Genomic DNA, 18747 nt, shown 5'->3' with positions numbered 1-18747 from the left:
CATGTACACATATATTGAGTTGTAAACCAACCAATCAGCGCGCAGCTCATCTGTATACTCATGACCATGCGATAAAATTGGAAAACAGAGCATTGTTTTCCGAGGAAACTTTTACTGGATGTATCAGGGGGCATACAACAGCACCCGGGCCATTTTCAGCCCAACCAACGTTACATTGGTAAGGAACAGTGTGAAGTACCCAAAAAACCCAGTCAACCACCCCTTTAACGGATGTAAAGTATATAATTATATGTACAAATATGTCTACCTAAATCTGCTAAAGGAATGAAACGTAAAATGTACATATTTTCCCTCTCTGACTCACGTTCTCTCCCTTCGCAACGCCCTCCAAATAAGGGACTGGGGCCTCCTTCAAGTCCGCTTACAGAATATAAGCATCCTGGCTCCAAACTAGTTGAACCATCGTCATTTGTGGACACTGCAGACGTTTTGAACAATGTCAGGAAGAGGCAAAGGCGGCAAGGGACTCGGCAAAGGAGGCGCCAAGCGTCATCGCAAGGTTCTCCGTGATAACATCCAGGGCATTACCAAACCCGCTATCCGCCGCCTGGCACGCCGCGGTGGCGTTAAGCGTATCTCAGGTTTGATATACGAAGAAACGCGTGGTGTACTGAAGGTGTTTCTGGAGAATGTCATCCGTGATGCCGTTACTTACACTGAACACGCCAAAAGAAAGACTGTGACCGCAATGGACGTGGTCTATGCTCTGAAGCGCCAGGGACGTACTCTGTACGGCTTCGGCGGCTAAAGCATCCAGTACAAGCACCGATGATCAACACAAAGGCTCTTTTAAGAGCCCCCCACATGTTGCGTATCAGAGACATGTTTCCATAATCCAGGTGTTCAGTGTCTCAATTGAAAAGCGTTTAGTGAAGTTCATTGTATATTTAGAACGTGTCCGAGGAGAATAATACAAAATGAACAACTGGGTTGACTGGCCTAGTTTCGTCCCATAGTTCTTGGCGCATTTGAACTTCAAAACCAGTCTAGGCTAGAAATCCATTTAAGGCTAATAGAGTACCAACTATACTGAAACGTTCGATTTGTATTTCAGTGGTCATTGCGGATCCGAAGCATTTGATCAAAGGGTATTGTTGGCGTTTTACCGAGATGCAAGGGGTTCAAATCACCCGGTACTGTGCGTCACTTTAGATAGTAGCATCTGCTCAATGAATGCTTTATTGAAACAGTTGTAGAAAACATTGACTCAGGCCTGGATGCATGGGGGTTTGCATTGTACTGCAATTTAACAAAGCTTCTGACGTCAATAACCACGTGTTTCGGGTTCAACTAGGCGGTAAACTGCCCAGAGATTTCGTCGTAACTTCCGAGCTTGATCCCTTGAAGTGTAAAAGGTACTTCAAAGTGTAAAATGGTTTCAAATATATCCTTTGAGTAATCCTGACTGTCAGTTTATGATTACTGAAGGATAAGAGGGGTCGGTAAATCCCACGCACGCGCAGTAGATTTCAGAATATCTTGGAAAAGTCACTTCCCAGCTGTGTGCTGCGACTAGCAGGAGGCGTGCCTCAAAATGTGCATGTCTCCCGGTACATAAACCGGGTAGCCAACCAGCCCTCATCATTCGTTTCTGAGAAGCAACGACAACTGACAATGCCTGAACCAGCAAAGCCCGCGCCCAAAAAGGGCTCCAAGAAAGCCGTTTCTAAGACCGCCGTAAAGGGCGGGAAGAAGCGCAGAAAGTCTAGGAAGGAGAGCTACGCCATCTACGTGTACAAGGTACTGAAACAGGTCCACCCCGACACCGGCATCTCATCCAAGGCTATGGGAATCATGAATTCCTTCGTCAACGATATTTTCGAGCGTATCGCCGGAGAGTCGTCTCGCCTGGCTCACTACAACAAGCGATCAACCATCACCTCCAGGGAGATCCAGACCGCCGTCCGCCTGCTACTCCCCGGTGAGCTGGCTAAGCACGCCGTGTCCGAGGGAACCAAGGCCGTGACCAAGTACACCAGCTCCAAGTAAACGGCCTCTTTCAAATTTACCCCAAAGGCTCTTTTAAGAGCCACCCACTGGTCTCTTAAATAAAGCAAAGTCCATCACATTTGCTTAATTGTCTTCCTGTATTATATATGAACAAAGTACTAACCTTGGTGAACAAGGACAGGTTTATCTACTCATACAGACGAAAGTTTATATTCTTTCCCGACACCACCTCATGAACCGCCATTGAATTGCTCAGATTTTTTTTGTTCTCCCTGTATGATGCATGATAGTGGACCACGCCTAAATAGGAACCGATTGCGGTGCAACAACATCTCGATAACAATGTATGATGAACACAAATGGCCCAGATAGTAAGACAACATTGAATCAATATTGATTTTCCATCTAAATCATCAGAATGGTCGAGATTGAAATCTCAATGCTAAATAAACGTTGAATCACTATTGCAATATCGATGAAACACAGGATACATTGGAACAACATTGATTTATAGTTGTCCTGATTAATTGATTAAACATCGATTTGTAGTTGACCGGGAACAATGATTGAAAAGTCATTGAATTATAGTTGACCGGGAAATATGATCGAAAGGTCATTGAGTTATAGTTGACCGGGAAATATGATCAAAAAGTAATTGAGTTATAGTTGACCGGGAAATATGATCGGAAGGTCATTGAGTTATAGTTGACCGGGAAATATGATCGAAAAGTCATTGAGCTATAGTTGACCGGGAGACCATCGTTTGGTAAATCAACGTCAGATGAACTTGTTCTTCTCATTTGTGGATCCACATCAGGTAAGCAGAATATTGATTTAATGTGAAATTGTACCAAATGTAATATTTGCAGACGTTTATCGTTAATTTACATTGTCTATATTAAATTCAGTCATAGTCAAGTTTCCATCAATATTGTATTTATTGAATGTGTATAGCCAATTTACCAACTCTGTACTACTGGTACTGTAGCTAGCTAGTGCTAATGGCTAGAGCTATTTCTAGTCCCTCGTCAGAAATGTGGATATAAAAAAAACGTGTACTTTAATAGGTAGATACATACCAAGCTCAAAACATTCCGGCTTAAAAATCCAATGGTTATGTCGGGAATCGTCATTTTCTCAATTTGGTAGAGCTAGCCTAGACTGTGTTAACGTATAGAGCTAGGCTAGTCTACCGGCGTGATCGACAGCCCAGTCACTTTCAATAGAGAAATGTCAAGTTTGACGCTGCACAATACAATTATGAAAAACTACACGTTGTTAGTTTGAAATAGTGGTTTAGATATATCAATGTAGGAGGCTACTTTTCTTAGTTGCTGTGGCAAATCTTTAACAAATGAACGTAAGAAACGGTCATAACTGTAATGGGGTGGAACGTTGGAAAGTTTGACTGCAGACTTGATTACACAGAGAACATTCATCAGCATAAAAAATCACAACTGAAAGTTATAACTGTGTTTGTTTGTATGTTTTCTGTTTTAGATGCCCCAACTCAGCAAATGGGGACAGGAATCTCAGAATTTGCATTTGCCCAGGCCACACCAAAATGACTGCGCTATGCCCGAAACAGTGGGGCTGGACGCCAAACAAAGCAGGAGTGAACGTTTTTATTTTTTATTTTTTTTACAAATAAATATTTTTACTAACAAAAATAGTCTTTTTTCATTTATATATCACATAAACCTAATGTGTAGGATAGCCTTCATAACATTTATCCTGGCTGTTAGCAGGACAGTTTCACCTATTATAGGGCTACGCTTTCTGTGATATATCGATTGAAATACCATTGAAGTCATGTTGATCTATAGTTAGGTTATGATTACAACGTTGTTTCAATAGTAATATTGGTGGAAATACCATTGATATCGCGTTGATTCTGCGTTGTGATTTCAACGTTGTTTCAATATTAAATAAGGGTGCAAAATGATGTTGAATCAACATCAGAGTCTGACGTTGATTCAACGAAATTTGTGTTGACAGCGGAATGTTGATTCAACGTAGTTTCAATGAAGTTTGCTATCTGGGGGGCTACTACTATCAGTGCAATACTAACATATCGATCCCTAAACAGCGACTTCCAAGAGAGCTTTACAAAAGTGCATAGGTCACTGTTCATAACGAGATTGTCGCAAATAAGTGCCTATGGCAAGAACCATATGAGCATGAGGTTACACAAGTTACAATCAAACAACATGAACCTCAAAAAGTGCACCTACAACAGATGTAGTCCAGGTTACAACAAGCCTAAGTGAATTAGATATACATGATTGATACATTTGCTTATCATAGATCATTCTTTCAATATTCAATAAGTGCATACATTGGCTGTTTTTTCTATTAGTAATCATGAGCCGTTGGCACCACTGTTGCAGCTCTGTAGTTTATCTCGTGGCTGCTTATCGGGCGAGCAACTTCAGCGCCCTGTTGAAAGGCGCGAATTGAGAGAGAGGGAAATATCTATAAACAAGTAGGACTACAATGACGTTTAGGATTTGAGTTGAATGGAACTAAGTTAACACATGGTAGACAAAATTAAACCCGAAAGTTGAAAGTCTGTTTTCGAAACCTCTTTAAAATAGATGGTTACATTGTATTTTTTTGTGTGGAAACACAGTGAAAGAAGAGGAGAAGCCTAAAACAGAGTAAATGAAAGCAGAAAACAATATTGTACAGTAGAGTATGGTAGAGTCCTCATCAAGTAGCCTACGCATCTAAGATGCAAACTTTTCTTTTCAAAACAAAGAATCAAAAACCATGAATAATATTGATCATGCCACCAAATACGGATTAAAACTAAAGTAACATGCCTGGCTTGAAAATGTAAGAAGTCAAAATTATAGATATTTGTGTAAAAAAATCAAGGATAAATAATGACCTAAAGTACTGATACTAGAAAAATCTATGACACGCTGTCAATTTCAGCTACTGATTGCACTATTAGCAATATTGCACTAATTGTATCCCACTTGTCTTTAGGTTAGTATAGGTTTAAGGTCAGTATAGGTTATTATGTTTATTAGAGATTTAGTGTATTGTTTATTGTACCTATATTATTTTGTATTTTTGTGAGGTTTATTATAGCTTATTATAGATGTAATCTATGTTCTGAGTTCTTATATGTCATGTTATGCCAGGTTGCTTTGCGTTGTCCTGTCCTAAGAATTTCAGGGCCCAGTGTGACCTTGTTGTTCTGTGCATCTGACAATAAAAGACTTGAACTTGAACTATTTCAGTACAGTGAGAAAGTATTTGTCCTTGGTAATTTCCCATCTCTGCTGACTATGAAAGTGTCACATACTGGTTACTTATACTAGTCCCCTCAATCAGGTAATTCAGTAAGAATGATTTGAACAATTTGATACCGGGATATACACGGAACAGAAATTACATTGGGGGTGCATTTCAGGGCAGGGCTGTTATATGTCTTGCAAAGAAATGAAGCAACAGCAAAAAATCTTTGACCTAGATCATATTCCAGAATCCTGCTTGCTTTACCTTTCTTGACCTGTGTGTTTGGTCACCCAGTGTTTTGAAAGGTTTGTTCTAGTTCAAAGCTATCTTGCTCCTGTTTCAGTAAAAATTCTGAAAAACTACTGAAATGACTTCTGGATATACTGAACTCTTACATTCTCTAAGCTTCTTTCTCATCCATAACACTTGACCATTTCATGTGTGTAAATGTTTTTTCCCCATACGTTCACAATGTGGATGTGACTTTTCCGTCGTATGGATGTGTGTGTGAACATACATGTATGTATTTTATATGTGTCTGTGTGAGGACAGTCTGAATCATTTCCTAAACGAACCCTAACACAAACAGGCTATTAGGAACGACACACCATGGAATACAGTCACGCTGTAGCCTACAGTATGTCTCACACCAACAAGTAACAAGTCTTACAGTAGGTTCTATTTCGTGGAGCTCCGCCCCATAGGGGAGCTCTGCTCCTAATGGTTTACCCGCTGCCTAGTGCAGCCAATGACTGAAGATCAAAATGTATCCGCACCTATCACTCACACAGGTGCCCTATATAATGGCGTGACAGCCGTCACTCATCCTCCCAAAAAATTCAGCACGGGTTGCTTGAATTCACTGGCTTGAAGATAGAAGAGCATCGCGGAGAAAAGAAAAATGAGCTTTTCCATGCCACCGCTCCCGCGCAAGGCTCTTTTAAGAGCCAAGTGCAGGTGCCGTTACCTGGAGGCTGAGGGGGACCGCCACAAATTCTGTTTCGTGTGCTTGGGACCCCGGCATGCCAGGGACGGGTTGGTGGACTCCCCAATCATGCGCTTGCCTCTCCGTTTCGGAGAGGCGGTTGCGCTTTGATTTTTTCCAGGTGGAAGAGTCCCTTGAAGATGTGGTCTCGGCCCTGCTCTCCGACGAGGAGAGTTCGGAGTTTGAGGACCACCTCGAGGCGGCAAACGAGGCGCAACCATCTAGTAGGGACCCTCCTGTGGAGGTTATCCTGAAGAACTTGTTGCGCACAGCCCCCCTGTCCTTTCCTGATATGGAAGGGCGGGCGCTTAGTTCAATTTCGGAGGATGACGAGGAGCTGGCTCCCGGCCCTACTGTCACTTCTGCACTGTCTCGAAGGGTGGATTTCCCTGCAATCATTAAGAAAGCAGCGGAGATTATGGGCTTTCCCCTGCCGGCCTCTCCTCCTGTGGAGATAGAGGACCCGTGGGAGGTTGGCCCCCATGCAAAACGCATGAAGACCTCAAAACCCCTGTGCCCCACTATGCCAAAGCTGGCTGATTACGTGCAGGGCTCCTGGGAAGCGCTTTTGATGGCTAATGCGTCAGTCAAAGCGCTGCTCCCTTTCACGAGGGTGACCGGGCTGGGAGAGGCGGTTAAGACCGGCCCCCCGCCCTTGGAACCGTCCCTCGCGGCACACCTGGTGCCGGGGGCCAGCGCGTGGATGACGGCTAAGAAGGCAAACCTGCCGTCCTCCCGTGACAAGCTTACTGCCTCTCTGGCAGACAAAGCTTATGTCTGGGGTGCGCAGGCAGCGGCAGCCTCCGGCAACGCCGCCCTTTTAACGGCGGCAGTCTCAAAGCTCTCGACAGAGAAACCTGAGGGCCTGTCGCCGGAGGAGACGTCGTGGGTGGCCAGGATGGCGTCCGCGGCGCTCCACCTGAATCAGGGGGCGGCTACTTGCGCAGGCAGAGCAATGGGCAACAGCCTTGTTGTTCATCGCCACCTCTGGCTGTCCCTGACGGCCATGAGAGAGGCGGACAAGTCTGCCCTGCTGAATGCCCCGGTGACGGGCGAGGGCCTGTTCGGACCGGCTGTGGCTGCAGCGTCCGAACGCTTCTCGCGCCTGGAGGAGGAGAGGAAGCACCTGCTGGGGCATATGCGGAGGTGGGAAGAAGAGGAGGGCGTGACCTGGCGGCGGGGACCGAGGCGGCGGTTCCCACCCCTGTTTGTAGGGATGAAATAAAGAGGCTTGGACCTCCGCTTTACTCTTTCCTAGAAAGACAAGTGTTCCATCCAGTGCCTCTTACAGTCTCGACAGTTACAGAGCTGAGCACTCGTACTGTTGTCAAGCGGAGTAATGAGTTGGTTTCGGTTTGCGAGATTCCCACTACTAGCGATGCCAAACAGTCGAGCACGTACATAGCGGAGTCTGGCCCAGCTAGCAAGCGTGTGGCCAGACCGCTAGCCGCCCCCATGCACCATAACACAGCGTGTGACTCTGTTATCACGTTACATGAGCCACCGCTGCAATAGTACGCGCAGACCTCTGGTCGCGCTGTGAGTCTTCCCGAGGATCATAATGAGGACAGCACTCAGGCCTCTTTTGGCCTTGAGACGCTGCTCCAGCCCTTTCGAGTTAACCCCGCCTTGGGCTGTGTCGCCGAGTCGGTGCACAGCGGCGGCTGGGGTCAGACGAGAGTACGGCCGTTTCCTGTCTGCGGCTCCGCAGCTGAACGCACGCCCGCTCTCTCTGCGTTATGCAGAGTGGCGAGAGTCATGCTCACTGTCAGGCTGGCTAGACAGGATACTGAGAGAGGGTTATGCCATCCAGTTCATGCGGACTCCTCCTCCTTTCAGAGGAATGAGGGAGACACGCTTGTCCTGCCCGCTGAAAGCGCTCGCGCTTCGGAAAGAGATAGCGAGCTTACTGACCAAAGGGACGGTGATCCCTGTCCCCAGAGATCAAGAGAACTCGGGTCTCTACTCCCCTTATTTTTTGGTTCCCAAGAAAAACGGGCAGATGAGACCGATTTTAGATCTGAGGGTGCTCAACGAGAGTGTGGCCAAACGGCCCTTTCGCATGCTGACGATAAAGCGTTTGCTGACTTGTGTGCAGCGGAACGACTTTGGGATCAGCATAGATCTGAAGGACGCGTATTTCCATGTGCCTATCAAACTGAAGCACAGGAGATTTCTGCGTTTTGCCTTCGAGGGGAAGAAGTACGAGTACACGCGCCTGCCGTTTGGGTACGCGCTGGCTCCTCGAACTTTCTCCAAGTGCGTGGAAGCAGCTCTAGAACCGTTACGGCGGAGGGGTATACGCATTCTGGCGTACCTCGACGACCTGTTAGTTCTGGCTCAGTCTCCGGACAGAGCTATCCAGGACGCGATCTCACTGGTGACTCAGCTCAGCCAGTTGGGGTTCGCGGTCAACTGGGAGAAGAGCGCTCCATGGCCCGCTCAGCAGTTTACCTACCTAGGTATCCATTTGGACACTGTTGGGATGAGAGCCAGACTGTCGGCACCACGGAGAGAGGCTATTTCGATAGCTCTCCGTGCGTTCCGGGTCTCACGCACAATCACCGCACTGTCGGTGATGTCCCTGTTGGGGTTGATGGCGGCGGCTCATGTAGTAGTGCCATTGGGCCTGTTATACATGCGCAAGCTGCAGAGATGGTTCGCTCAGCTGCGGTTGGATCCGGTGCGACACCGCCGCAGACTGCTAGTGATACCGAGATCAGTCGAAGCCGATCTGAGCCATTGGAGAGACCCGCGTGTCTTGACGCGCGGAGTCGACATGGGCAGAGTGACATCTCTCTACCCGGTCTTTACGGACGCGTCCTTGACCGGGTGGGGTGGAGTATGTCAGGCGGGCTCAATAGGAGGAAGATGGGAACCGTCAGAGACGCGTCACATCAACCTCCTGGAGCTCGAAGCGGTTCGACTGACTCTGTGCCATTTCGCGCTGGTGTTGACGGATCAAGACGTTCTCGTCAGATCCGACAACAGGGCGACGGTGGCTTACATCAACAGACAGGGAGGGGTGCGCTCTCCATCTCTTCATCGCTTAGCGGAGGAAGTGTGGACTTGGGCTTTCACGCACCTGCGCTCCCTGAGAGCTCAGCACATTCAAGGTCTGCTCAACGAAGGAGCGGACCTGATGTCAAGGGGCGGCCCGAGAGAGGACGAGTGGAGGTTGAAACCGTCCATCGTTTCTCTGATCTGGGCACGCTTCGGCCGAGCACAGGTGGATCTGTTTGCGTCACGAGCCAACACACAGTGTCCTCTATGGTTCTCGCTGCGCACACAGGACAGACCTCCGCTGGGAGTCGATGCGTTCGCGCACCGTTCCTGGCCGAGAGGTCTACTGTACGCATTTCCACCTCTGGCCTCCATCCTTCCCTTGCTGGCTCGGGTGAGGTCGGAGGGGCTGTCGGTCATTCTGATAGCCCCCGATCGCCCCGGAGCCCCGTGGTTCCCGGAACTGATGGGGATGCTGGTAGGCGGGCCTTGGCCCATACCTCACCAGATGGATGCGCTCTCTCAGGCCGGAGACCTGGTGAAGAGCCCTCCAGTGATCGGAGGCCCACTTATGGCCTGGCTACTGAGAGGGAGCTCTTAGAGCGCAGGGGTCTGTCTGATGCTGTCATTCAGACCATTCTGGGTGCGCGCGCACAATCTACTGCTAGAGGGTACGCGTCGCGCTGGCAAGCCTTTGCACAATGGTGTGGAAAACGGAACCTTGACCCGGTCTCATGTCCGGTCGAAATGTTCTTGTGTTTCTTACAATCGTTGTTTGACGAGGGCTTAGCCGCGAGCACTGTGCGTGTTTACGCGGCTGCCATTTCCGCATGTCACGAAGGGTTCGCCAAGACGACACTGTTCAGCCACCCGCTGGTCAAGCGTTTTCTGGCTGGGGTGTGTAGGCTCAGGCCACCTCCGAGAGCGTCAGCACCTACATGGGATTTATCTCTGGTGTTAGACGCTCTGTGCGGACCACCTTTCGAGCCCATAGACAACGTGTCATTACGTTTGCTTTCTCTCAAGACGAGTCTGCTCCTCGCTTTGACTACGGCTAAGCGAGTGAGCGACTTGTGCGCTCTGTCAACGCGCGCGGATTGTTTGATCATCTCGGGTGATCGAACGAGAGCAGTGTTGCGTCCTAATCCGGCCTTTATCCCCAAGGTGATTAGCCGAGCGTTCAGGGCACAGAGCTGCGAACTGAGAGCCTTTTTCCCGCCTCCGCACAGCGGAGAGGAGGAAAGACGCTTACATGGGCTGTGCCCAGTGCGCGCTCTGTCGCGCTATCTGGAATGCACAGCAAGTATCAGATCTTCTCCCCAGTTACTGATCTGCTACGGTGGATCGAGAGCTGGCTTGCCACTCTCCAAACAGAGACTTTCTCACTGGCTCTGCGAGGCTATTGGTCTCGCATACGAGTCTATGAGATGTCCCGTGCCACCTGGCATTCGGGCTCATTCCACCCGAGGAGTGGCAGCCTCAGCCGCCATCCTCAGGGGTGTGGGAGTGGAGGAGATTTGTGAGGCGGCGTCTTGGTCGTCGCCTTCACCATTTGTACGATATTATCTGTTGGACGTTTCCTCCTCATCTTTTGCGCATTCTGTCCTCAGCATGGCTGGTGGATCAGGTGTAGCGAGATGACAACTTGCTAGGTTCTTGTGGGCCCTAGATGCGAGTTGTTCGTTGGTTATATCGCCAAATGTGGGACAGGCAGACGTTCTCAGTTGAGATGTCCTTACTGTATGTATTCTGTTGCCCCTCCAGCTATGCTGTTGTGCAGGCGAGAGAAACAACATGAGTTTCTAAGTAAACTTCCCCTGTTTTTTCTTACCCCGGACGGCTCTCTGTGTCACAGTAGGGGCCTGACCGGGAGGACAGACCCTATGTATTATTTACATCAGCAGGTCTGTCCTCGGTGTCTTGTGAGATGATGTGTCTTTTTAGATCTAGTCTCACTGGGGGTATATCTGGCCTCGCTCGCTCCGCCTAAACCATTAGGAGCAGAGCTCCCCTATGGGGCGGAGCTCCACGAAATAGAACGATAGTTAATGGAGGTAACTCCAGTTCTATGAGTGGAGCGGAGCCCCATAGGGTTGCAGGCCCAGCTCGACTTATTCAACCCGGCTGTATTTAATACTTTTGGGAGGATGAGTGACGGCTGTCACCCCCTTATATAGGGCACCTGTGTGAGTGATAGGTGCGGGTACATTTTGATCTTCAGTCATTGGCTGCACTAGGCAGCGGGTAAACCATTAGGAGCAGAGCTCCCCTATGGGGCTCCGCTCCACTCATAGAACTGGAGTTACCTCCATTAACTATCGTTACCTCCATTAACTATCGGTCATTCTACATGTCATGTAGCCTGCATGCCAACATTGTAGACGCCGGTGCTCATCCCTTAGGAATGGTCAGGAAATGATTACCATGGGTCAATATGCCAAGTCTTTTGACACAACTTAATGCTGTATTTGTTTGGCTTGTCACTGGTGTGAACCAGGTCGATCTGAAATGCAAGTATGCATTTAGGCCACATGTTTTGTACACATGTTTTAATCAACAACTTGCCCGCCACTGTGCGCAGCGGTGCGAAGGATCAGGGCGGAGCCAGAAGGTTTCAAGTGTGGGCGGGAACAGACGCTAGGTCCCCGCGCCCAATTGCCAAAGGAGAAAGCGTTGAACGTCTGCCAATCAGTCTGCTCGGGAGAGCAGTCCAATCAGCGGACGACAAACCGACCATATAAACTTTTAAAGTTTATACAGATAATAGTTTATAAGATAAAGCCGCTCGTAAGAGTGCTCCAGCCACTGGTGGCGTGAAGAAACCCCATCGTTACAGGCCCGGGACTGTGGCTCTGAGAGAGATCCGTCGTTACCAGAAGTCCACCGAGCTGCTTATTCGCAAGCTGTCTTTCCAGCGCCTGGTCAGGGAAATCGCCCAGGACTTCAAGACTGACCTGCGTTTTCAGAGCTCCGCCGTGATGGCTCTGCAGGAGGCTAGCGAGGCTTACCTGGTCGGTCTGTTTGAGGACACCAACCTGTGCGCCATCCACGCCAAGAGGGTCACCATCATGCCCAAGGACATCCAGCTGGCCCGCCGCATCCGCGGAGAGCGCGCCTAGACGTTGCCCGGGATCATTTGACCTCGAAACCCACAAAGGCCCTTTTAAGAGCCACCTCATTGTTTAAACCAAAAGACAAATACCATCTGTGTCAAACGTCTTGGTCATGCGTTATGAAATGCTCTTGGGTCTAGGCACTACTGGCACTCGAAATGCAAACTACCGTCCATTATAGTTTCTCAATCAAATTGGCTGTAAGTTTACCCTGGACGGGGAAGTTGCATACAATGATCATAGAGATCTTAATTTAAAATATTGACTTTGTAAGTGAAGTATAATACTAAAGGGCTAATATTTAAAATAAAATGTATGTAAATGTTACAAAAAATATAAAATAGTGCAATATGACATGGAAATAGGTGGTGGATAAACTTGTATAGATACAAGTGTTGTCAGTGTGAGTCCTTGGCCTTGTTGAAGAGGCCTGCAGCGGACGGGGAGAAACTGTTCTTTTGGCGTGGCGTTTTGATCCTGATGGACTGCAGCCTTCTGCCAGAGGGGTGTAGCTGGAACAGTGTCCAGGGTGGGAGGAGTCAGCCACAATCTTCTCGCTGGCCTCAGGGTCAGTGGTGGAACCTGACTTTTATATATGGTGTGGCCAAGGGGTGGCCAGGGCTACTTCAGGGGGTCCACAGACCCCAAGACTGAAAATGTGTGTGTAATGTGTGTAACCTTAGCCTGGCGTCTAAGCAGTGTAAATGACGTGTTGCCAACAAATACAAGCTAAACATGGCATGTGACTGACTGCTGAAGGATTCAAAATCTTTGCGTCTAATCCAATATGTAATGATGGTATTCAATGACACAAATATGTATTGTGGAAAGAGTGGTCTGGAGTCGCAGAGGTCCGATAATATCAACTTTAATGCAGCAGTTGGAAATCAACAAGTACAGAGCTCTGGGGTTGTCTACGTTTCCCTACCCGCAACAAAACAGAGTTTGGGCTGGTTCACAAAGTTCAACTGGGTACATGTCCCTGCCCCAGCATATATTATACAGTGCAGTAAAACAAAAAAGAGAAAAGAGGGTTGAGCTTGTTCTCCTGAGCAGTAGGGAGTTGTTCTTGCCTACGCGTCCCACCTGCTCGGTTGCTGTCTCAGCCCGGTTTCAAGGTTGCTTCTGAAATGGAGAGATAACGACACAAAATACAGACTGTTTCCCAAACCCTGTGTGAGACACAATGTTTAAGCTTGAGCACACTTCTAAGTTCATAAGACATACATTTAATAAGCACAATATATAACTTTAATACGTGCTTCCTTTATAAAGTCGTACGAGCATTGTTCCCGTTGCTTTATTCACCTGTGCACAGTGCCCGTGATGCATTTGGTGATTAAGATGTCACAAATATTAATAACTGGAATTATGGATAGTGCAGTGCCCGTGATGCAGCTGGTGATGACAGTTCATGAATTGTACTGTAATGTATTATAAATTCTCTACTGCCTAGTATGCTCTGGCCTGTAGCCTTGGGGAGGGAGCTGCTCTGAGGTCTTGGGGTGGTGCAAGGACTGGGGTCTACGGTAGGTGTTATTAGTGATGTGTCATTCACAAACGATCCGGCTCTAAGAGCCGGCTCTTGAAGGTGAACGTCGGGAGCTGGCTCGCATATCTGAAGAGCCGACTGTATTTTTAATAGATTAATAAAGCCCATAAAAACTAAATGATTATGAAATAATGAATTTTAATTGTATTTACAATAATTGACAAATTTAAAGAACAACTACAAAATACTTTTTAGGGCGCTTAAGGGCGCACACGATCATCCTCACATTCTGTTCCTGTCAATCCTGCATGAGGGAGGGCCGAGCCAACTCACACAGTCAGACGGGTAGTCAAAACTCGGAGGAGAGCCATGACAAATCAATGCATTTTTAAATATGTGGTGAAGGTCGAGTATGATTTTATTTCATAATTTAATTCAAATTGTTTTAACACCGATCATAGTCAAATTCATAGTTAAAACATTTTTAAAGAACCGTTCGGGAGCCAAAAGAGCCGGAATGCCCATCACTAGGTGTTATATGTTAGGCTGTTAGTTGGTTGTTTACCAGTACTGTTCGCGTGGTCCGACATGCCAATCACCCTGCTGTCTGTTAATCACGGGAATGCCGAGAATCAGGGGCGTTGTTTGACTTGAAACTCTACTGGGGCACAGAAGGCCCATATTCATATCGTTTGTGCTGCGCATAATGCACTACTAGGCTACAGAAACTCCCATTGCTTAACCCACTGTACAACAGTTCAGGGGCGCAAGTTTGATATCAGCTTTGGCAGGGACATCAATAGTTGTTGCGTGCGCACACATTTGTTTCGCATTAATTTGAGCGGAAATACTGTTTTCATTAACTTCATGTAATAATGTTTTTATGCTTTAGTCAAAATAAGATGATCGATAGGCCTATCATTTAGAAACTTTCTTTAGTTGTGTAATGTTTTCTTAGCCTACTTTAATACTGACTTGTGTGCCGAGTTCGACACCTGGACTTCTGTGTGCCTACTGCAGTGGCTATTTTGCAATCTCAGAATAGCGCGCTAACATGGAATTTTGCCTTCATCGTTTTGTGTTTTTACAAGCGTTGATTGGGATACTGCATAGATTTATTTCCGGGATTATCAAATTGAGATTTTACTGGGGCACAGCAGATTTATACTAGGGCATGTGCGCCAGTAAAAAGGGTCTAATGACGCCCATGCCGAGAATGTTCGGATGCCTGGGTTTCACAAGAGACGGTCACTATTGTTTAAAGGAGACATGTCATGAAAACTTCATTTTATGAGGTTATTTAACATTAATATGAGTTACTCTAGCCAGCCTTTGGTCCCCCAATGGCTAGAATTTTCGATAAGTGTAGGCCTAAACCAAGCCCTGCGTGTTCTTCTCCGCCTTTGACAAAATGAAGGCTCAAACGCTCTGTTTGAAAATCTCCTCCAAGTGACGTAGATACGAGAAAGGTTACCTCCCCTCTCTCTGCTTTGCCCGCTCAGATCATCTGGCCCGCCCATGAGAAACTGAGCTGCCACCGTGCAAGGGCGAGTGCAATATCGGTTTTTCCTGGAGAGAAACGAAGCATAACAGTTGCTCATTGCTTGGATGTGCAAATCAAAACAAAACATTTTTTTTAGTTCCTTCATCCAAGCTTCTGCACAACCAGTATCTTAATTTGATTTTCGCTGGAATTGCGCTAACACAACTTCACAAAGTTTTGTATGTCTGCGCCAAACATTTCAGCCTCTACTGTTTCCTCAACTTGAGCCAATACAAAACTGGCATTGCTGAAATAAAATTCTGGATCGTTATAACTCTCCTTGGTAAAGCTACAAACCTTGGACAAGTAAGCTAACTAACGCTATATCATTTTGTTGCTTTACTGTATATGGTTACCTAGCTTGCTACCCTTAGAATGTGGCTGTAACATTAGCTCTGCAGCTAACAGCTGAGTTACTGTTGCTTATGTAAAGATAGACGGCATCAAGTAGGCTATGTGTGTGAATACAAACGCTGTAATGCCAGTGTTGTGCACGTCTTTGTTATTTGGATAACCGTTCTGCTGTTGTGGCGCGCGATATCCGCCTTTCTCTTCATTGAAATGACTATGAGTGTGCACCTCTGAAAACCAGGGTGATCAGATGAGAATGACTCAATTTGAGGCATCTTACAGCAACGGGGGCTACGAGCCATTGCGATGCATCCGTTGTAAACATTCGCGCATGTTGCCGCCCCTCTCCTCCTCATTAGCATTTAAAGCTACAGACACCAAAACAGCGCGTTCTAAGGAAAGCTCATTGTGGGACTACTTGTAGTGGCTATAATTCTGCACCATGGCTGAATTTCGGGAAAGAGACTTCAGATACAGTATTAGGGGACCACTAAGGCCTATATAAAAGCATCCAAAAACAGCATTACATGTCTCCATTAACAAGGGCTAGGGCCAAACTGCTGTTTGGCTTACTAGTAGCCTGTGTACAGTGTGGTTAATAAACGTCAATTTGGGAACTTCATCTTATGCCTGGACAATTGTTCCTTTCTGACCTAGCTAGTCAGGTCATGGTCATCACAATAGATTTCGAATGGCTAAAGGATACTGTTGTTGTTTTAAAAGTGTGCTATATAAATTAAGATGAAAAAAATGAAATTGAATCAACTACACCACAGTAGGCTGTTAGCTAATAGTGCTTAACAAAAACAGAGAAATTTCTCTGAATCTGTTATGTAACCAAATTGTCAATATGCATCTTTTTCTATGGCTCTGTGTCCCAGCAACTCAACTTTCATAACATTTTGTCGGCCCGCCTGGTCTACAATCTACCCAGACGCTCCCACGTTACCCCGCTCCTCATCTCCCTCCACTGGCTACCCATCACGGCCCGCATCAGATTCAAGACCCTGGTACTGACCTTCCGAGCAGTGAACGGGACTGCACCCAACTACATCAAGTCTCTACTGCAGCCTTACACCCCCACCCGCCACCTACGGTCTTCTTCAGACAACCGCCTGGTGGTCCCACCGCTCAAGACCACCCTGTCCCAACACAAGCTCTTCTCCTGCCTGGCCCCCTAGTGGTGGAATCAACTCCCCACCTCCATCAGAGACACAGACTGTCTTTCCACCTTCAAGAGAAGGCTCAAGACGCACTTGTTCCGGGAGTACAACGGCACTTAGGAATGCTTGGCTGGACCTGATGTTAGTTTCCTCCAGGATCACAATGACTCTTATTGAGTGACTTGTTGCTCTTGTAGGTTAGTTATAACAAAGTTAAGTCTTGTACTCGCTGTGAAATATTTTACTGTTGATTGTTCTTCCACAGGTACAGTCCTGCACTTTTTTGTGGTTAACTTTTTGTGGTTCATGTTGTTTTAATTTTTAACTTGTATAACTGCATGCTCTTATGGGTCTTCCCTTTTGGCACTTGTTTAGTTTATTCACAATGTGTGCTTCATGTTTTGGCTGCTTGCAATGTTTGGGACTACCTCGTTGTTATGGTCAGTGACCTATGCTCTTTTGTAAAGCTCTCTCTTGGAAGTCACTTTGGATAATGCGTCTGCTAAATGCATAAATGTAAATGTAATGTCTGGCAAACACTGATTACATCTTGTGGATGACGGCAGCTGTGGTGATATTATGCAGGTTTTCAATTTCAAAGTACCTGCTGAGGTAGTCACATATGACGAGGTAGTTCTCTGAGTTCCAGGACAATAAATGTGTTGCTACAGTCTGCCATGGATTCTCTGGGATTGCCTGTGAGAGCATGGGCTCCTTTGTGTTGGCATTGCGATGTGTTTGACATATTTCACACTTCCCTACGGTTGCCTCTATCTGTTGACCCATGCTTGGCCAAAACGTTGTCTCTTGCCCCGTGTTTTCTTTTCTCTACCCCAAAGTGTCCTGTGTGTATGCGCTGTAGCATGTCTGCTCTGAGCCTGTGTGGAATGATTATTTTTCTCACCCTTTAGGAGGATGCCATCAGCTTCTGTGATCTCGTCACGGTGGTTCCAGTATTCACTGATCTGTGGGTTTCCTTGTCTCCGGGCAGCCCGACCGAATTACCTGTTTGAGGGTGGACGGCTGCTCGTCCTGAGCTGTGACGGCCCTGATGTCCTCTAGCCTGTCTGCACTCACCGGAGCTGCGCTGATGAATGTGTGTACCTGGGTCTCCATAGCCTCAGAGAGTGAACTGTCTGTGTCATTCATAGACTTTCTTGACAACGTGTCAGCTACAGGGATCTCTTTGCCTGGTCAGTGGATGAGGATTAGTCTGTATTTCTGCAGCGCGAGTATCATGCGCTGTAGGCGCGGTGGTGCTAGGGCTAGTGGCTTGCGGAGTATTGTCTCCAGTGGCTTGTGGTCTGATTCCACGGTTATGTGTCGCCCATAGAAGTATTCGTGGAAGAATCTCTTACACCCGTATAGGACTGCATAAAGCTCCTGTCATGCTCCTTTCTTGTCTTCCGAACACAACAATGTCGTCCACGATGCCAGCCACGCCCTGAAGACCCTCGTATGTCTCATCTACTCTCCTCTGGAATTCATCCTGGGCAGACACGATGCCGAAGGGGAGCCTGAGAAACCGGTATCTACCAACCGTGGTGTTAAATGTAGTGAGCAGCGACGACTCCTCACTCAGCTTGATAGCCCAGTAACTCGACCTTGCGTCTAGGACGCTGAAGAACTTAGCCCCAGTCAGTTTAGATGTTACATCTTCCAGTGTGGGTAGAGGGTAGTGCGGCCTCAGTATTGCCTTGTTTAAAGGCTGTGGATCTAAACATACCCTAAGCTTGTGAGTTTTTGGCTTCTCACACACTGCCAGCGTGTTAACCCACTGGGGAGGTTCAGTCACTTTGCAGATTATGCCATCCCTTTCCATGTTGTTTAACTCTTTAAATGTTCTCTTAAGGCAAAGGATACTCTCCTTGGTGGGC

At 47.1% G+C, this 18747-nt stretch overlaps 3 protein-coding genes across 3 annotated transcripts; all 3 read left to right on the top strand.

The window, feature by feature from the left end:
- The first annotated feature begins 457 nt into the window (after nt 1–457).
- Nucleotides 458–790, top strand: LOC124474278 (histone H4). The gene has a single exon (XM_047030258.1). It carries the CDS (start codon nt 458–460, stop codon nt 767–769), a length of 312 nt encoding a protein of 103 aa, XP_046886214.1. The 3' UTR covers nt 770–790.
- Nucleotides 791–1547: 757 nt separating this feature from the next.
- On the top strand, nt 1548–2082 carry LOC124474273 (histone H2B-like). Its single transcript, XM_047030252.1, has one exon. The coding sequence runs from the start codon at nt 1636–1638 to the stop codon at nt 2008–2010; it is 375 nt and encodes a 124-aa protein (XP_046886208.1). The 5' UTR covers nt 1548–1635; the 3' UTR covers nt 2011–2082.
- Nucleotides 2083–10630: 8548 nt separating this feature from the next.
- LOC124473685 (histone H3.3-like) lies at nt 10631–12355 on the top strand. The gene is made up of 2 exons (XM_047029317.1): nt 10631–10727; nt 11990–12355. The coding sequence occupies exons 1-2, from the start codon at nt 10631–10633 to the stop codon at nt 12325–12327; spliced, it is 435 nt and encodes a 144-aa protein (XP_046885273.1). The 3' UTR covers nt 12328–12355.
- Nucleotides 12356–18747: the final 6392 nt, after the last annotated feature.

Source organism: Hypomesus transpacificus, chromosome 11 (assembly GCF_021917145.1).
Source record: "Hypomesus transpacificus isolate Combined female chromosome 11, fHypTra1, whole genome shotgun sequence".
Classification (NCBI taxonomy): Eukaryota; Metazoa; Chordata; class Actinopteri; order Osmeriformes; family Osmeridae; genus Hypomesus; species Hypomesus transpacificus.
Note: the sequence above shows the minus strand (reverse complement) of the source record. Positions and strands in the feature narration are given on the sequence as shown.